Raw genomic sequence first — 19462 nt, 5'->3', positions numbered from 1 at the left:
TTTTTTCATTTTAGGAAGAGGCTCTTAAATTGCAAAAAATTGGAAGCTGCAATGCAGCCCTTTCGCCTTGGCCCATTAATACTCATTAATATGAAGCTCAATTATTCCCTGAATGCTTAGGGTTAAAGATGACGTTGCTGGAAATTGTCAGTTAAAAATGTATTGGGAATAGTCTCCAGCCTCTTGTGTGTGAAAGTTTGGAGGAAGTCCCAGCCGGCTTTTAGGGAAAAGACATTTTGTCGGGTTTGATTTCCAGGAGCTGTGTGTGAGTGACGAGATTTCACAGGAGAGCACCTAATTTCCCTTTCTGATGTCTGTTGGGTAACCTAATCTGTTAAGCATTTTTAATTAACTATCTTGTAAGAGCCGCAAATAGAATCTAAAGAAAACATAATTAGTAAATAATGAGGAGTGTTGCTTGCTGTTTGCAAATCACATTTCTTGTCTTTTTACTGCATTCTGGCAGCTGCTTGACTTTGAACTTGGAGAAAGTCATTTTCCTTCTCTTGAGGCTCCTGTCTTAAAACTAATTCATATGTTTAATATCACCTGTTGCAGGTGCTGTTGAATATTTAAGTCGCGGTCTACTCGTATGTGAGCAGTGCGACAGATGAGACTTGTTCAATACCGCAGCTCAGCTCCTGTGAGCCAAGGTGTAGACCACAGGGTCTAAGTGCAGCTTTGGAGAGAATAATGGGAAGCAGTGGGAGGTCAGAAGAATTAATGCAACCTGCCTCCCCACAGCTGCTTTTAAGTTTAAAACAACCGTAAGATCCAGTCAGGGATGCGGGTGGCGCTGTGGGTTAAACCACAGAGCCTAGGGCTTGCCGATCAGAAGGTCAGCGGTTCGAATCCCCGCGACGGAGTGAGCTCCTGTTGCCCAGTCCCTGTTCCTACCAACCTAGCAGTTTGAAAGCACATCAAAGTGCAAGTAGAAAAATAGGTACCACTCTGTCGGGAAAGTAAATGGCGTTTCTGTGCGCTGCTCTGGTTCGCCAGAAGCGGCTTAGTCATGCTGGCCACATGACCCGGAAGCTGTACGCCGGCTCCCTCGTCCAATAAAGCGAGATGAGCACCGCAACCCCAGAGTCAGTCACGACTGGACCTAATGGTCAGGGGTCCCTTTACCTTTACCTAAGATCCAGTCACATATCTTCCATCTTGTTTTGTCCCTTAGACTATCTAGTTGCATCTTTAACATGCATAAAATTATACATGGCCTCTTGTTTTTCTCTGAATTAACAGAGGTTACTCATATATACCTAAACACAAACAAAATAATTAACGTTGGCGGTGTTTTGATTTTGGTGTGTGCTATTTCGGTTTGTTTTCCCCTTGATTCCAAGGCTCATCAGGAAGATGTCAGGAGAAGGTTCCGTCCCATTGAAAAACTTAAGGAAGAGTTCAGAGAGCTCAACCTGCAACTAGAAACAGACTTTGAAATTATGTTTAAATTAATCAACAAATTCAACAGTTCCACTTCGACGCTGGAGGAGAAAATAACAGCACTTCATGATCTCGAATACTACGTTCATCAGGTAAGATTTTTTAAAATAAACATTGGCAGCTGGTGTGCAATGTTCCGGGAACGTGGAATCGTAAAAATAGATTTCTTGCAGTACCAGATGTTGCAGAATTGTGGCACCCGGCTTCTTCTCACAAGGCATTTTACCTAGACAGATGAACACAGTTGTAAGTGTTTGGGTGTAAACACTGTCGTGTGTGAAATTGTGTAAGTGGATTGTAAACATTTGGAACGTGACATTATTAGATGCCAAGTCTTCATTGAACACAATAATGAAGAGTCTTTATTTTGTGCCAGGGCGTGCCAGAATTCATTGTTGTCCTTTGTTTGTTTTCAAGTGCCAGGGCTTATCACCTGGGACGCATAAAGTAATTTGGAAAGTGACGTTGCCACTGGATTCTCCCAGGCTTGAGGAGACGCTTTTGGCTTACATGGTACAGCTTTTAGGCTGCTCTGGGCCTTGGCATCCGTCCTTTTATAAATTAATCATGGGTTCCTTGTTTGCCCAAAAGGAAAGTCTTCCAGAGCAGTGTTCGTTTAGGACTGCAGTCCTAAGCGCACTTAGTCAACAGCAAATTGCACTAAAATCTATGGGCCTTAAATCTAGGTAAACATGTATGAGTTAACGCTGGTGGTGCTGCAAGAATTTCCCCGAGAGCAGAATGCAAAGTGAATTTTCGCTGGTGTGCCTTAGGCAGAATATATGAGGAATTTGAAAAGGGAAACCAAAAGAGGGTTCTGTTGATTCTTGTACCCTGGCAAAGGGACCCCTGACCATTAGGTCCAGCTCATCTCGCTTTATTGGCCAAGGGAGCCGGCGTACAGCTCCCGGGTCATGTGGCCAACATGACTAAACCACTTCTGGAGAACCAGAGCAGCACACGGAAACGCCGTTTACCTTCCTGCCGGAGTGGTACCTATTTATCTACTTGTACTTTGACGTGCTTCCGAACTGCTAGGTTGGCAGGAGCAGGGACTGAGCAACGGGAGCTCACCCTGTTGCGGGGATTCGAACCGCCGACCTTCTGATCGGCAAGTCCTAAGCTCTGTGGTTTAACCCACAGCGCCACCCACTTCCCATACCTAGGCTATAACCTAGCTTAAATTTCCCTTGTGCATTCATTCCTCTTGTAGGTTTTGTAGACTGCTAGCCTACCATCGGCCTTTCCTATGCTGAGCTGACCCAAGTTCTCTGTTCAGGATAAATTCTCAACTCCAGCTATCATTTTAGTTCTGATCCTTTGCACTTTGTTTAGCTGGAATGCAACCTTCTTGAACCTGAGCAATCTGGACAAAGTGGTTCATATATGGCCTCTCCTGCTCCCTCCCTGTTCTTCTTAGACAGGCCTGCCGGCATTTGTCATGGCTAAAATGCCCAGCCTTAGTTAGCGTGTCACACTGTTGGCTCAGTCATCTTACGATCAATATCTCAAGTCCTCTTTCCACCTCATTTGTTCTGGTTGATGAGTTTCTAGTCAATAATACAAATGCTTATTGCCAGTCCCTGAGTATTTCTGACTCTCTAACCCTGCCTGTTAAATTAAAATCTAAAACATTTTGTACTGGTAAGAGACACAGAACTCCTCAGGCTCCCAACTATAGTCTCCTAGAGAAATAAATTTTCATCTTTCTTTGATAGCGTCGTTCCTTTCAGTCTGGGGAAGCTTTCAGTAAGCTAATCATGTTTTGGTTTTCAGTGATTCCTTCTGTATTTGATGATTGTGACAGGATTGGGTCCAGAGTTCCTTTGAGTGGAACTCTGCTCACAGGAAACTTCTGCTGGAGGAATGGTAGTGTAGATGTGGGTTTTTTTGTTGCTCCCTGCTCCCCCCACAGCTTCTAGTTGAGAGACCCTTTAGAAGTGTGGGGGGGTTGCAGGGGAATGGGCAAAAATCACCTCCCACCCTTTCCTTGGTGGTAGATACTGCTGGGTATTGATCCTTTCAGTAAATGAAAGGAGCTTTTCTGCAAAGCAACACTCTGGATCCCTTTGTATCTTGTATTATTGTATCTTCAGAATTCGAATGTGATGTTCCTGTAGCGAGACGGCATCATACGATTCAAGGCAAGAGGCTTTCGCTTTGCCTTTAATCTTTTTTAAGTGGATGGATCAGGTTTTGATCGTGATTGTTGTACTTCGTGTGTAAATTCTGAATAGAAAAGTCAACACCCACCCTTACGTGTAAATGCACAAATCGTTGCTTGAATGTGGAACAACATATTTTATAGGTGGACAATGCAAAAGATTTGCTTTCCATCGGGGGCCTCCAGCTTTTGATTAATGCGCTGAACAGCACGGAGCCGTTGGTGAAGGAATATGCGTCCTTCGTCCTAGGAGCTGCACTGTCCAGGTGAGTATCTGTGTGGATACAATAATAAATATGAATTGAAAACGGCTAGTAAACCAGATCAGTAGCTGGGTTCCTATCGAGGGTATTTGGCAATCCAACATGGCAGTGATGAGGGATTGAGGATTGGCGTGATCGCTCTGTGGCATTATGGCAGTGGACAAAGCTGTATTGTAACTTTTGAATAATAATAATTTGAATAAATGTGTTTAGATGAATGAATGAATAACAAACATGCCCACTGATACCAGTTGGTGGGAATAGATTGCTGTTGCTCCACACTGTAGTGGCACGTAAGCCATGGTTCAAAGTGGTTGTGAGTATTGTTGACCTTCTACCTGAGCCCTTTAGGATCTGTTATTTATTAGCCCCCGATAAGCTCCCACTTACTAAATATCATCGGTACTTGTGTGACTTCCTGTGGCATTACGTGTCTGAGAGGCTAGTCTGCATTCTGTAGCAAGGTAATGCCGCCAAAGGCAATATTAAGACACTTCCTGTCCATTTTATTCTTCAATTTCATTTGAAGCTTTTTGTTCCAGAATCCTTTGCTTTCGGCCTGGGACTTCATTAGCGCTATTTATGGTATAAGGAAAATTTTCCGTGCTGCTGCAATTCTTTCGGCTACTAAACAACCTTCACACCTGCCAGAAATGCTTTTTTTTAAAAAAAAAAAAATCAATAGAGAAATTAAGTACTGGGCAGTGGAAAGAAACGCAAGCCTTATTGATTTACAGCGTACTCTTATGCATAAATCTACTTGGAAATAAGTCCTTCTGAGTTCGGTGGGACTTATTACCAGGTAATTGCATGTATAGGGTTGCAGCCTTTGTGAACTGCCTTGAAAATGGCTGAAATTCATGTCATGTACCCAAAGTAATGGCAAATGTAAGCCAAATTGTGGGCTCATCAGTGTAGAGGATTGAATCCATGAAACTGTTTTCTGCTCCATTACCGTATTTTTTGCTCTATAAGACTCACTTTTTCCCTCCTAAAAAGTAAGGGGAAATGTGTGTGCGTCTTATGGGGTGAATACAGTCTGCGCAGCTATCACAGAAGCCAGAACAGCAAGAGGAATTGCTGCTTTCACTGCGCAGCGATCCCTCTTGCTGTTCTGGCTTCTGAGATTCAGAATTTTTTTTTTTCTTGTTTTCCTCCTCCAAAAACTAGGTGCGTCTTGTGTTCTGGGGTGTCTTATAGAGCGAAAAATATGGTATTCAATCCACGTGAATTCATGGTTCTGGCCAGGGCAGGCCTAATACATTTTGGAACCTGGTGTTGACCCCAAAATGTTGTCCCCCTCTCTGCTAGGGAAGATCTACAGCAGGAACAAGTGTGGAAGGGAGAGAAGAAAGACAGACGTTGGGATCTACTCCCCCTGTGGATCTTAATAATACATTTTATTTATACCCCGCCCTCCCCAGCCAAGACTGGGCACAGGGCGGTTAACAACCAATAATAAAAATAAGTTGATTAAAATACAACTTAAAAAGCAAGATTAAAATACAACATTAAAACATTAAGATGCAGCTTCTTCACAGGAGGAGAAAGGAAAAAGAAAGGGGGGGAGGGAATCAAACTGATTCTAAGCCAAAGGCCAGGATCTTGCCGTCTGAGGCAATTGCCTCACCTTGCCTCAAGGTTGGGCCGGTCCTGGTTCTTGCTGTGTGATTCAAGCACTGTTTCCCCCACAGCATCGATATTTGTCCATTTTTCCTTTGCCTTTCCCATAACGTATTTGAATGGTAGCAACAGTAATAAGCCTCTGTAGAAGCCAAATAAGTCCAAATAATATTGATGTGGTTGTGTTTTTTAAAAAAAACTAGTGAAGGTTCTCTATCACGGCATGAATTTTTCTTTGAATGCCTGAATCCAGATTTCTAGAGGCTGTGTGTATACTTAAAACCGTGATGTGCTTAGTGTGTGGTTATCATGAAAGAAAAACGCAGACAACTAGTGCCCTAAACAAGCAAATAAAAGCTGTTTATTATGCCGTTCTACGAGGAGGAAGTTCGGGATGTGTCATGTGGCTTTGTTGTTCAAGACGCAGCACGTTGGCCGCGGTGGGAAAAGCAACCCCTAGAGTGATCAGCTGAATGGCAGCAGCAGAGGTGACAACAGCAGCAGAACAAAGAAAATAACTTGGCTGTGCTTGAAACCAGTATCTCTCTTTTGTGGCACTTCTGGTGGCATCTTGCCTTGAAAGCAAACTTGCCGATGAACTTTAATTGGTCCATCTAGACCAGCATTGTGTTTTCTGTGGTGGATGGGGTTTCTCCCAATACCTTGGAGTCCAGGGGTCAGCAAACTTTTTCAGGAGGGGGCCAGTTCACTGTCCCTCAGACCTTGTGGGAGGCCGGACTAAAAAAAATAAAAATGAACGAATTCCTATGTCCCACGAATAACCCACAGATGCATTTTAAATAAAATCACACATTCTGCTCATGTAAAAACACCAGGCAGGACCCACAAATAACCCAGAGATTCATTTTAAATAAAAGGACACATTCTACTCATGTAAAAACACGCTAAATCCGCGGGCCGGATTTAGAAGGCCATTGGGCTAGATCCGGTCCCCGGGCCTTAGTTTGCCTACCCATTCCTTGGACCAACAGGCCTTTGCTGGCTCTGTTGCCTGCAATGTTTTTAACTGAAGAAAAGATTTTAAATGGTCCCTTCTGCATGCTCTGCTCCTGAGTGGTGCCCCATCACTCGCCACACTTGTCTTGTCAAAGCATTGTCTTGTTGGTTTCCAGGTACAGCCTCAACTGTTTCCATCACAGGAATTAGATCTATGGTTTAAAGCCTGCAGACTATCTGAACGTTGAATCCCCTGGCTGGAATTGCCCCTTTTTATTCGGGATATAAAGGGACGTGGGTGACGCTGTGGGTTAAACCACAGAGCCTAGGACTTGCCGATCAGAAGGTTGGCGGTTCGAATCCCCATGACAGGGTGAGCTCCCGTTGCTCGGTCCCTGCTCCTGCCAACCTAGCAGTTTGAAAGCACGTCAGAGTGCAAGTAGATAAATATGTACCGCTACGGTGGGAAGGTAAACGGCATTTCCATGTGCTGCTCTGGTTCACCAGAAGCGGCTTAGTCATGCTGGCCACATGACCCGGAAGCTGTAGGCTGGCTCCCTCGGCCAATAAAGCGAGATGAGCACCACAACCCCAGAGTCGGCCACGACTGGACCTAATGGTCAGGGGTCCCTTTACCCTTACCTATTTGGGATCTATAGCAAGGAGTTGCTTTCTTCATCTTCATGGCTCTGCCATGAATTTGCAGGAGAATAAGAGCCTGGCTGTGACTCATCTATGTGGGAGTGAAGCTTTTTATGCACCTTAAAATTTAAAGAAATGTACTGGTTGTTTTCTTTAGCTATCCATAGAGTATTCCAATTCATTTAGCCGCTTAACAAGTGCTTATAATTTCTAAAGGAGTAGCTGTTTTCCGAAGCAAAAGCAGCAAGGAGCTTTGTGGCACCTTAAAGGTTTAACCAATTTATTATGGTATATGGGGCATTGGAGGCTGTACTTCCGATGGGCAACACGTTGTCCACCTTCAGTCCCCACCTGCCCTCTGCTTTCACTTGTGGGTCCTTGAAGCTGTCAGTGTGCTGCAGTGGCCACGTCCCGGGAAACAGCTTTGACTGGCCAGCTAACCCAGGTGAGGATAGCTGACAGGTCTCAAACTCTCAATGAGTTAGGGGCTTCCCCTGCATGCAAAGACGGGCTCTGGAGGATTGAGTGGAAGAGACCACTAGTCAAGAAGGCAGTTTCTGCACATGCTGTTGTGAGGAGAACCTGAGCCTACAGGGTTAAACACCTCAGTGTATGCGGCCTGCCTTCTGTGGGGCGGAGAGACCCTGTAACACATCCGGGATCTGCATTTCTTTGTACATAGCTGTAAATAAAGGGAAGTGAGGGGCAGGTGGGGCTTGTCAAGCAGGAAAGGGAGCCTGTCATCGTCCGGTCTGTGGGCAATCGAAGTCCTGGCTGAGGATGTCGGGACCGGGGGCAAGATGGCAGTGTGGGAGCAGAAACAAGAGTCCAGAAGCCAGTGGTCCGAGGGTCAGGAAACAGGGAGTCACGAAGTCAAGGGTCTGAGCGTCAAGAAGCAAGGAGTCACAAAGTCAAGGGTCTGAGGGTCAAGAAGCAAGGAGTCACAAAGTCAAGGGTCTGAGGGTCAAGAAGCAAGGAGTCACAAAGTCAAGGGTCTGAGGGTCAAGAAGCAAGGAGTCACAAAGTCAAGGGTCCGAGGGTAGAGAAGCAAGGAGTCACGAAGTCAAGGGTCCAAGGGTAGAGAAGCAAGGAGTCACAAAGTCAAGGGTCCAAGGGTAGAGAAGCAAGGAGTCACAAAGTCAAGGGTCCGAGGGCCAAGAAGCAAGGAGTCACAAAGTCAAGGGTCCGAGGGCCAAGAAGCAAGGAGTCACAAAGTCAAGGGTCCGAGGGCCAAGAAGCAAGGAGTCACAAAGTCAAGGGTCTGAGGGTCAAGAAGCAAGGAGTCACAAAGTCAAGGGTCTGAGGGTCAAGAAGCAAGGAGTCACAAAGTCAAGGGTCCAAGGGTAGAGAAGCAAGGAGTCACAAAGTCAAGGGTCTGAGGGTCGAGAAGCAAAGAGTCACAAAGTCAAGGGTCTGAGGGTCGAGAAGCAAAGAGTCACGAAGTCAAGGGTCTGAGGATTGAGAAGCAAAGAGTCACAAAGTCAAGGCAGGAAACGTGTTGCTGTGGCAAAGAGCCGAAGGGAAATGCTGACCTTATATCCCTTCCCGGCTCTAGCCACCAGCTGCAGTGAGTTACCAAGTGGCCTCACCTGTGCAGCCGTGCCTTGCCTCTCCAGAACAAACTTAGGAAGGCCCCAGTCCTGCGAAGCCCTACTGGTCACAGTGCCCGGCTCCTGTAAGCACTCCTGACAGAGCCCATCTAGGAGAAGGAAAACTGACCCTAAACCTCCGCTGCCTTCAGCGATATCTTCAGGAGAAGAAAAGGCTAAAGAGTAAACCCTACACAAGTCTGGAGTGGAGTCCCTAAGATGGTTGGATGGCATCTTCCAACTTTCCTTCCAAGTCTGGAGTGGAGTCCTCAAGTCCCTTCCTTCTGACAAGTCCTGCAGCCAAGTTGGTGCCAAACGTCTTGGTCTGCTTTTCTTTGGACCACATCAGTGAGGCCAATGTCATCTGGACAGCCCAGGACCTCCATACATACTGCCAGTGCTTTTTTTCGGGGGGGGGGGGACACAAGGGTACGCAATACCCCTAAACATTTTGTGAATCTAACAGGAGAAGAAACTGGGTTTTTTTTGTTTGTTTTTTAAATTAGTTTCTTCTCTAGCATGGTGAATTGTTTGTTTCATTGCTACCCCTGATGGCGGCTTCATTTCCTTTCCCGGCGTTTCCTAAGCCTCAGACGGAAGCGGGCGTTTAATGTGTGAAGCAGTGTGGAATGTGGATGTGTGGCGTTTTACTGATGAAAGTTTTGTCTCATTGAGGGGCAGCATTTCAAAATGAGTAATGCATGTTCTTCGTACTTTTGTCAGTTTACTGTATTTATTTCCCCTGATTTGAACTATAAAATGGTGATTTTCTTGAGTCAAAATAAGAGTACCCCTAAACATTTTTTTAAAGCCCAGGCTTGCGTCCTGGGGAGAACGCTTCGGTGCTGCTAAGGCCTGGCCTGGTTTCTCTTCTCTTCTTACCCGCTCCCATTTGAGGCTGGCATGGAGTCATGTTTTAATGGGTCTCTTGTGAACCTTGGCCTTCTTCTCAGATAGTTCGGGCACCTCTCAGGTGGGCACTATTGCCATTCTAAGAGAAAGGTAAAAGGTAAAAATCCCCGTCATGGGGATTCGAACTGCCGACCTTCTGAGTGGCAAGCCCAAGAGTCTCGGTGGTTTAGACCACAGTGCCACCCACGTCCCTATTCTAAGAGAACAAGGGTGGTGTTCATGGTGAGTTCCGGCACCTCTTTTGCTAGAAAAATAGCACTGTATAGACCATATTTTTTGCTCCATAAGACTCTCTTTTTCCCTCCTAAAAAGTAAGGGGAAATGTGTGTGCGTCTTATGGAGTGAATGCAGGCTGTGCAGCTATCCCAGAAGTGAAAGCAGCGATCCCTCTTGCTGTTCTGGCTTCTGAGATTCAGAATATTTTTTTTCTTGTTTTCCTCCTCCAAAAACTAGGTGCGTCTTGTGGCCTGGGGCGTCTTATAGAGCGAAAAATACGGTACTGTATGGGGGGAAGGATTGTCTGAAAAGTGGATTTTCCTTGAAAAGCATTGCTTCTCATATGCATTCCCTTCGGGCAAAGGCTTCCCTTCCCTCTTAGGAAACGTCGACTCCCCAGTGCACATCGACCGACTTCTCTGCGGTACAACTTTTAATTTGGCGCGGATCAGGAGGGAGGCAGCAGGATCCAACGTGAAAAATAGCGGGGGCTCCTGGCTTCCTTGACCATTTTTCATAGCCACTGCCACGTAAATAACAGCTGCTGCGTGGCGCAGCCTCCCCTCTGAAGTGTAAAAACCATGGCAACAGTTGCCGGGGGCAGGCCTCCGTACCAGAAGAGAGTCATCCTCGGCGGAGAACAAAAGGAACTACTTTACAAACAAGCCGCATCACACCTTGCTGGGGGGGGGGGCGTGGAGAAGGGAGAAGGCTCAAACCCATGCTGTGCTCAGCTGGCCGTCCTGCTATACTCATAAGAGCCATAAGCCTCCTCCGCCCCTCTACATTCGATCAAACACGCTCATTATTATCCCATTCACAAAACGATTCCGAGGCCGGAAAATGTCGGCAGTATTTCATTTCTAAAGCCCATTTGTAAAACTCGGGTAGAAATAAATGCAGGCGGCGTCTGAAGGCTGGAGGGTTTCTGGGAAGGAGGTATAATCACTCAAAATGCGTGTTGAGATGGGGAGGAAGACCTGAGGTGAATGGCAGAGTAGGAGGGGACCCTAAAAGCGGGCATTGTTCAGGTTTGATGCTGAAGCCGGGGAGGCTGGGGTGTTGAGTTCCTTTAATCCAGTGTTTCCCAATCGAGAGTCTCCAGCTCTAGTTTGTGTGGCGAGTCCCCCCCCCCCCCCCGGTGGAAATAATGACACATGACACAATTATTAAGGTTAATGGGCTAAATAAGGCCACAACTTTATTGGTTACAGGTGATGAGCAGTATTGGCTTAGGCATTGGTCCTAACCTATTACAGTGGTACCTCGGGTTACATACACTTCAGGTTACAGACACTTCAGGTTACAGACTCCGCTAACCCTGAAATAATACCTCGGGTTAAGAACTTTGCTTCAGGATGAGAACAGAAATTGTGCTCCGGCAGCGTGGCGGAAGCGGGAGGCCCTATTAGCTAAAGTGGTGCTTCAGGTTAAGAACAGTTTCCGGGTAAGAACGGACCTCCGGAACGAATTAAGTACTTAACCCGAGGTATCACTGTATATTCGACTTCAGCCCATCCGCTTGAAGTCCGGGAAGGGTTAACCACCAGTAGGGAGAGTCCTGCCGATGCGCATCAACTAGGAACTCCCCCGGGGTCACCGATAGGGGGTGTTCCTTAGGCTTCACCTCCCTAGGCTTCAGACAGGGCCACACCCCCCGAAATCCTTTAACGGACTACCCTTCAATAGGTGATGGCGCTACCTCCCCACTTCCATCTACAGAACAATACCAATGCCGAACCACCAATACCAAGAAAGTTGTGACGATTTGCTGTGAGGTAGGCAAAAACCAAGTGGCTGGTGCCAGTTTGCCAAGTGGAAAAATTCCTACCAGGCCCCTCAACAGCAACCAGCCAAGGTCCATAGCAAGGTCAAGGAACGAAAACCTTATAGGGCGGGAGGGTGGAAAAAGCTGGAAGGCGTCAAAGAGGGAGAACCCCGGCCACGTCCTGCTTTAAATAAGGCAGGCCACACCCCCAGAGCCAGCTGATTGGCTGGCCAGGAGGTGATGCGGCCAGGAATCCCCCCAATGGTGCAGGGCTGGGTTCCAGCCGCCGCACGCATGGTGGGGCTGTGAAGCCCACAACTCCACCTTCTCCGAAGGGCGGAAGTGGCTTTGGACTACAACTCTCATCATCCCTTGTTGGCAAGACCAGTAGTGAGGGATGATGGGGACTGTAGTGCCACTTGCAGTATTCTGTGCAGGTTTCCAACTTTTTAATAGACAACAGAGCAGGACTGGGGAACCCTCTCCTGTGCTGGACCAGCTCTTAAGAAAAACCGGCTTAAATCGATCAAATACAAATAGCAACACCAGCAATCATAATTCCCTGCCCCCCGCATACCTCCAACAGTTAAGTGCTAGCAGGGACACAAGATACTTAGCTTTCTTAAAAAAATAAGTCAATCAGACACTCCTAAAGGAAGTGAGCCAGTGTGGTGTAGTGGTTAAGAGCAGTGGACTCGTAATCTGGTGAACCGGGTTCGCGTCTCCGCTCCTCCACCTGCAGCTGCTGGGTGACCTTGGGCTGGTCACACTTCTCTGAAGTCTCTCAGCCCCACTCACCTCACAGAGTGTTTGTTGTGGGGGAGGAAGGGAAAGGAGATTGTGAGCCGCTTTGAGACTCCTTAGGGTAGTGATAAAGCGGGATATCAAATCCAAATACAAAGTTAGAAAACAAAACACAGAGGCAGCTTTAAGGTGTTGGCTCAGCAGGCAGCACCATTGCTAAGGATGCTTAATCGTGGTTGCTTAGCAGTCAGAGGGAGGAATGTTGACCACCCGCAACTGGGACTTAGAAGGGTGTCCTCCCAAAGCAGCAAATAATAAAAAATAAATCCTATATTTAAAATTCCTATTTGACTGTGCTTTTACACAAGGATTATTTTTTGTTTCTCGAGGTTGGCAGAGTGTTGTGTGTGTATATATATCTATACTGTGCGACATATATTTGTATATTTTCCACCTAGGAGCACAAGGTTATGTAGGTGATCCTCCCCCTTTTATATTTGCGGAAACCCTGTGAAGTAGGCTAGAGTTAAGTGAATATATAAGTACATAAGCAGCAGATCTTGTCGATAGGTGGATTTGGGGTGAGGGGATGCAGGGGCCTGATTCCCAGACAGTATACTGGGGACCAGGAAATCCTGTTTCTGAGTGCTAGTAGGATAATGTGTTAAAAAGAAATACAAAACATCATTAAAAATGAGGGTTGTTGAGTCAGGGTTGCAAGTACATTGTGCAAAGGGTAGAACTGAGCTGGGGCGTATTTTGTCTGATTGCGCTATTCTTGCAGCTGAGTGCATTTATATGGATCAAGTGTTTCACGTGTAAAAGACCATATGTATAATATCACTGGCAAGAGGTTACAGGGAGGGAAGCAAATTCAGCACTTTTTTGGATATGATTTCATCTCTCCTAAACCTATTCCAATTTGACAGTTAAATAGCAGTATCTGTCAGTCTAATCCTAACACATGGGCCTGTTGTGAAATCACAGGGTAGGGTCTTTTGTTTCTCTGCCACACATTATGGTCCAGGTCAGGAGGACCTTAAAGGGACCCCTGACCATTAGGTCCAGTCATGGCTGACTCTGGGGTTGTGGCGCTCATCTCGCTTTACTGGCCGAGGGAGCTGGCGTACAGCTTCCGGGTCATGTGGCCAGCATGACTAAGCCACTTATGGTGAAACAGAGCAGCGCACGGAAACGCCGTTTACCTTCCCGCCGGAGCAGTACCTATTTATCTACTTGCACTTTGACGTGCTTTCAAACTGCTAGGTTGGCAGGAGCAAGGACCGAGCAACGGGAGATCACCCCGTCGCAGGGATTCGAACCGCCGACCTTCTGATCGGCAAGTCCTAGGCTCTGTAGTTTAACCCACAGCGCCACCCACGTCCAGTTGGCCCGATTAAGAAGGAAATTCCCTGCTATGTGACAAATGGTAACAGGCTTATTGAAAACCATGCTACTTCTGTTTCAAATGGCTCCCAGTGGATCCAGTTGAGTCTAAGGGTTGTGAAAGGCACTTTCCCAATAGGCAAATCAAGCACATAACATGGGAGTGATAGCCGCTGCTAGTCATGCTCTGAGTAGACCCATTGAAATCCATTGCACAAGTAACTTCAGCCTGTTGATTTCAATGGATCTACTCTGATCATGACTAAAATTGACTATCACTCATCGTGTATTGTTTGTTCATTAATGCTGCATTCAGAACAGGAACTGCTTTGGAAGAGCCCTGGATCTTCTAGAGATGGGTAGTTTTGCATGATCTGAAGGCTCACACTGCTGCTGCAGTTTTGATGAAGCAAAACAGGTCTGAGACTGCATTTTTGTTGTTGTTGTTTAGTCGTTTAGTCGTGTCCAACTCTTCGTGACCCCCTGGACCAGAGCACGCCAGGCGCTCCTGTCTTCCACTGCCTCCCGCAGTTTGGTCAAACTGATGCTGGTAGCTTCAAGAACACTGTCCAACCATCTCGTCCTCTGTTGTCCCCTTCTCCTTGTGCCCTCCATCTTTCCCAATATCAGGGTCTTTTCCAGGGAGTATTCTCTTCCCATGAGGTGGCCAAAGTATTGGAGCCTCAGCTTCAGGATCTGTCCTTCCAGTGAGCACTCAGGGCTGATTTCCTTCAGAATGGATAGGTTTGATCTTCTTGCAGTTCATGGGACTCTCAAGAGTCTCCTCCAACACCATAATTCAAAAGCATCCATTCTTTGGCGATCAGCCTTCTTTATGGTCCAGCTCTCACTTCCATACATCACTACTGGGAAAACCATAGCTTTTACTATACAGACCTTTGTTGGCGAGGTGATGTCTCTACTTTTTAAGATGCATTTAGCTCCGTGGAATAAAGGCAAAGTCTGAAAGTCGTGTGATAGGGAAGAATTGCAGTGTCAACTGATCTCCAGAGAATTCAGCCCATTTTTTCCTCTCTCAGTCCTCGAGGGAAACGGCATATGACTGGGTGCACCTTGACTTTTGTGGAGGAAGCACCTATTCTCTCTGAGCTGAAAGACTGATCCGAGAATAAGATTATGCAGCTCCGGATAATAAGTGTTTAAATAAATCGTCAAGTTAATCGAAACAGAAGAGCCAAGGAGAGGTGGAAAATGAGCTTGAATTAAAAATATTAAGGAACAGATGTGACATTTAAGTGAGCAGATTAATGGAATAATCTGTAAAAATGAAACTCTGGGGTAGGGGGAGAGATTCCTTCGCTGAAGCAGCAATCTGTGGCTGAGTGTTTTATGAACAAGTTGCTGTGACACTTAAAGCCTCAGCCCAAATGCCTCATGTGCCGCTACATCTCATTTCCACTGGTTCAAGTTGCGCTAGTCATATTTCACTTCCAATTGCATTGCTTGATTATACAGTGGTTTTCCAACATCCATCTGCCGCTTACGGTCCTGAAATGTTTCTCGTGTCTCAGTATTAAGCTCATACGGTAGCTGGCACTTCTTGCTTACATTAAAGGGCTTGTTTTCTTCCCACTGCCATTTTTTCAGATGCCTCTTTCTGCCAAAGCCTTTTGCCTTGATAAGAACTGGAAATGTTCCTTGCAGTTCACTGCAAGCCCAAAGGTCCATAACCGTTATTTCATATTCATATGCCTTTGCTGGCAATGGAAGTTTACATAAAGCCTACAAGAAACACTACTAAAAGCAAGGGTCAGAAACCTTTTCCAGCCATCGGCTGGTCTGCCGTCCCTCAGACCTTGTGGGAGGCCGGACTATATTTTGAAAAAAATAATAATGAACAAATTCCTATGCCCCACAAATAACCCAGAGATGCATTTGAAATAAAAGCACACATTTTACTCATGTAAAAACACCAGGCAGGCCCCACAAATAACCCAGAGATGCATTTTAAATAAAAGGACACATTCTACTCATGTAAAAACATGCTGATTCCCATGCTGTGCCGGATTGAGAAGGCGATTGGGCCGCATCCGGTCCATGGGCCTTAGGTTGCCTGTTGTGGTTGTTTAGTCATGTACGACTGCTCGTGACCCCATGGATCAGAGCACGCCAGGCACTCCTGTCTTCCACTGTTTCCCGCAGTTTGGTCAAACTCATGCTGGTAGCTTCGAAAACACTGTCCAACCATCTCGTCCACTGTCGTCCCCTTCTCCTTGTGCCTTCAATCTTTCCCAACATCAGGGTCTTTCCCAGGGAGCCTTCTCTTTTCATGAGGTGGCCAAAGTATTGGAGCCTCAGCTTCAGGATCTGTCCTTCCAGTGAGCACTCAGGGCTGATTTCCTTCAGAATGGATAGGTTTGATCTTCTTGCAGTCCATGGGACTCTCAAGAGTCTCCTCCAGCACCATAATTCAAAAGCATCAGTTCTTCGGTGACCAGCCTTTTTTTTATGGTCCAGCTCTCACTTCCATACATCACTACTGGGAAAACCATAGCTTGAACTATACGGACCTTTGTTGGCAAGGTGATGTCTCTGCTTTTTAAGATGCTGTCTAGGTTTGTCATTGCTTTTCTCCCAAGAAGCAGGTGTCTTTTAATTTCTTGACTGCTGTCACCATCTGCAGTGATCATGGAGCCCAATAAAGTAAAATCTCTCACTGCCTCCATTTCTTCCCCTTCTATTTGCCAGGAGGTGATGGGCCCAGTGGCCATGATCTTCGTTTTGCCTACCCCTGATTAAAAGGAAGGAGGACTCTCCATTCTCCTTATCAATTGAGAACGTTGCCTATCATGAACAGAAAGCTTCTCTCCCCTCCTTGATCCTTCTCTTTCTGTCACATGATATCACTTTTCCATTTCCAACATTACAAAAATACTTCCCTTCTTACTTACTGAGACCTCAGCAAAGACACTGGTCTAGGGCCTGGTCGTTTCTCAATCTAACTGCAATCTTGTCCGGTTCTTCTGTTGACTTGCCTTCATCCATTCATGCCCACCCTGCATTTTGCTGCCTAAATCCTCCTCCTCCCTCATCCCTTTTTGTCATGGCCTTGAGGTCGGGCTCCCCGTCTTCGAGGGATGAGACTGGGAATCTCTCCGAGGGGATTTCGCTCGGAGCCAGCCCCAGATGGCCTTGCTGAAGGACACCTGCACACTACCAGCCAATGCGCCAGTAACTATCTGACCCAAGGAACCACTGTCTTCCTCTCCGCCATTTTGTTAGAGGTGGTGACTGCTAAAACAGTCTGAACCTTCCTCTCAAGGAAGAAGGAGCTAGCTGCTGAAAAAAGAGGTCACTTCCACACCACACATTTAAACCGCTCTCGTAACACTTCAAGAATTATGCCTGGTCTCCCTTTTTTTTCATATGTAAGGGGGAAAGAACCTAAATCTCTTCCACCAGCCTCACAAACCTGTCTGTGGAGAAACCCTATATGGACTGCCAGTGTTTTAAGGCAATGTGAAATGTTGTCATGGGCTTGCTGCTATTTTCTTTTTATTTGCTGTGACTGTATTGTATATTTTTTTTTAAAAGCTGTTTAAATGGTCGTGATGGAAAGAATCATGGCTTCCTTCCAAAGAATCCTGGGAAATGTAGTTTGTTAAGGGTCTCCTAACAGCTCTCAGCGCCCATAACAAACTACAGTTCCCAAGATTCTCTGGAAGGAAGCCGCGATTCTTGAAGTGATAGGAGAGTGCCTTAAATGTGTGGGTTTGACCAGATTTGCAAGGTCTTGTTTAAGGCTCGGTCCCAAATGCCTCTGAAACAACATTTCTGTTCTGCCCTTAGAGCAGGCCTGGCCAGACTTGGCCCTCCAGCTGTTTTGGGACTACAGTTTCCATCATCCCTGACCACTGGTCCTGTTAGCTAGGGATGATGGGAGTTGTAGTCCCAAAACAGCTGGATGGCCAAGTTTGGCCACGCCTGCCTTAGAGTCTCCAGCCTTAAGCTCTCCATTGAGCCTAGCATCACCTCACCCTGTTTGCCCAAACCCGAACCCCCAAGCAGCCAAGGCCGTTCCTCACATCAGAAGCTTTTTGAGGCAGCATGGCATAGTGGTTAGAGTGCCAACCTGGGACCTTGGTGATGAAGGTTCAAATCCCTCCATGACGGTTCCTGCGTGACCTTGGACCAGTCACTGACTCTCAGCTCCTGACCTACCTCACAGGGTTGTCATGGGGATTAAATGAGGAGAGGGGGAAAGTGGGCATAAATGCAACAAACAAGGGGTTCTTGCATGATCTGACTTCCAGCAAGAGCAAATTGGATATTGAGTGTGGCACCTCTTATTTTGACATTTAAAATAACCTAGCAAAGTCTCCTTTTCCCCAATTAATTTTGATTGTGTTTCAAAGATTTATTTAACAATTCAACTTCAAATTCAATACAAATTTAAAAGAATTTTTATAAGCTGACTTCCTGATCTTCTTCCCTGGGAGTTTCCATTCCCACCCTTTCCTGCTGCATTATATAGCATACTTTCTATCTGTTGCATTTCCCCTCGTCACAATTCATTGTTCCTTTTATTTTCGGCTTATTTCAGTTCATTACCTATTTCCCACCCGCAGTTATTATTTCAAATGAAATAATATGGACATGGGTGGCGCTGTGGTCTAAACCACGGAGCCTCTTGGGCTTGCCGATCAGAAGGTCGGTGGTTTGAATCCCCGTGGCGGGGTGAGGTCCTGTTGCTCTGTCCCAGCTCCTGCCAACCTAGCAGTTCGAAAGCACATCGGTGCAAGTAGATAAAGAGGTACTGCTGTGGCAGGAACATAAACAGTGTTTCCGTGCGCTCTGGTTTCCGTCACGGTGTCCAGTTGTGCCAGAAGCGGTTTAGTCCTGCTGGGCACATGACCCGGAAAGCTGTCTGTGGACAAACGCCGGCTCCCTCAGCCTGAAAGCGAGATGAGCGCCGCAACCCCATAGTCGCCTTTGACTGGACTTCACCGTCCAGGGGTCCTTTTCCCTTCTTTTTTTACCTTACCTATTATTTCGAATGCAATAACCTCGTAAAGTCTTGATGCTCCACTTTGAGTGTTCCCGTGTGAATGAGGGACGTGGTTTTGTATTCCCAAGAGGTCGCAGAAGTTCCACGTGGCGGCATTGCGAGCTCACATGCTCCGGACTTGGGAGTTTCCAAATGGACACGCCCTTTATCCCGTGCAACGATTTGGATGGGGAAATGGGTCCAAAGGGGGGGAAGAAGCTTCAAGATCGTCGTGCTCCTCCTCTAGCCTCTTGCAGATGTTACACATCCTCCCTTGCGACTACGGAGGTGTGAACCAGAGGCACCCTTTTGGTCTTTAGCCATTCTGACCAGGAGGGAAAAGCAAGAACGTCTTTTCTTGCACTGTAATGCTAAGACGACCAAATTGATGAAATCCTATTAAGGCAAGACAATCTCTTAGCTATTGAGCATGCAACAGCTGGCAAGTAACGTCGTTGTTTTCGTTTGGGGGGGGGGGTTCCTGTTTATTTCTGCAGACGTGTGTATTTCACACAGGTAAATACCGTATTTTTCGCCGGACCATAAGATGCACCTAGTTTTTGGAGGAGGAAAACAAGAAAAAAAATATTCTGAATCTCAGAAGCCAGAACAACAAGAGGGATCGCTGCGCAGTGAAAGCAGCAATCCCTCTTGCCGTTCTGGCTTCTGGGATAGCTGCGCAGCCTGCATTTGCTCCATAAGATGCACACATATTTCCCCTTACTTTTTAGGAGGGAAAAAGTG

At 46.5% G+C, this 19462-nt stretch overlaps 1 protein-coding gene across 2 annotated transcripts in view; it reads left to right on the top strand.

Annotated features, from left to right (window-relative positions):
• Positions 1–19462, top strand: part of SIL1 (SIL1 nucleotide exchange factor) — a 55538-nt gene that overhangs the window by 25641 nt on the left and 10435 nt on the right. For both annotated transcript variants that reach the window (XM_083730550.1, XM_083730551.1), the window contains 2 exons: positions 1347–1538; positions 3755–3876. In XM_083730550.1, the coding sequence (XP_083586676.1) occupies positions 1347–1538; positions 3755–3876 (314 nt within the window). The remainder of the gene's footprint in view (positions 1–1346; positions 1539–3754; positions 3877–19462) is intronic.

The sequence above is a fragment of the Podarcis gaigeae genome (assembly GCF_964106915.1).
Source record: "Podarcis gaigeae genome assembly, chromosome: 3".
Classification (NCBI taxonomy): Eukaryota; Metazoa; Chordata; class Lepidosauria; order Squamata; family Lacertidae; genus Podarcis; species Podarcis gaigeae.
The sequence above is the reverse complement of the archived record's forward strand: the minus strand, read 5'-3'. Positions and strand labels throughout refer to the sequence as shown.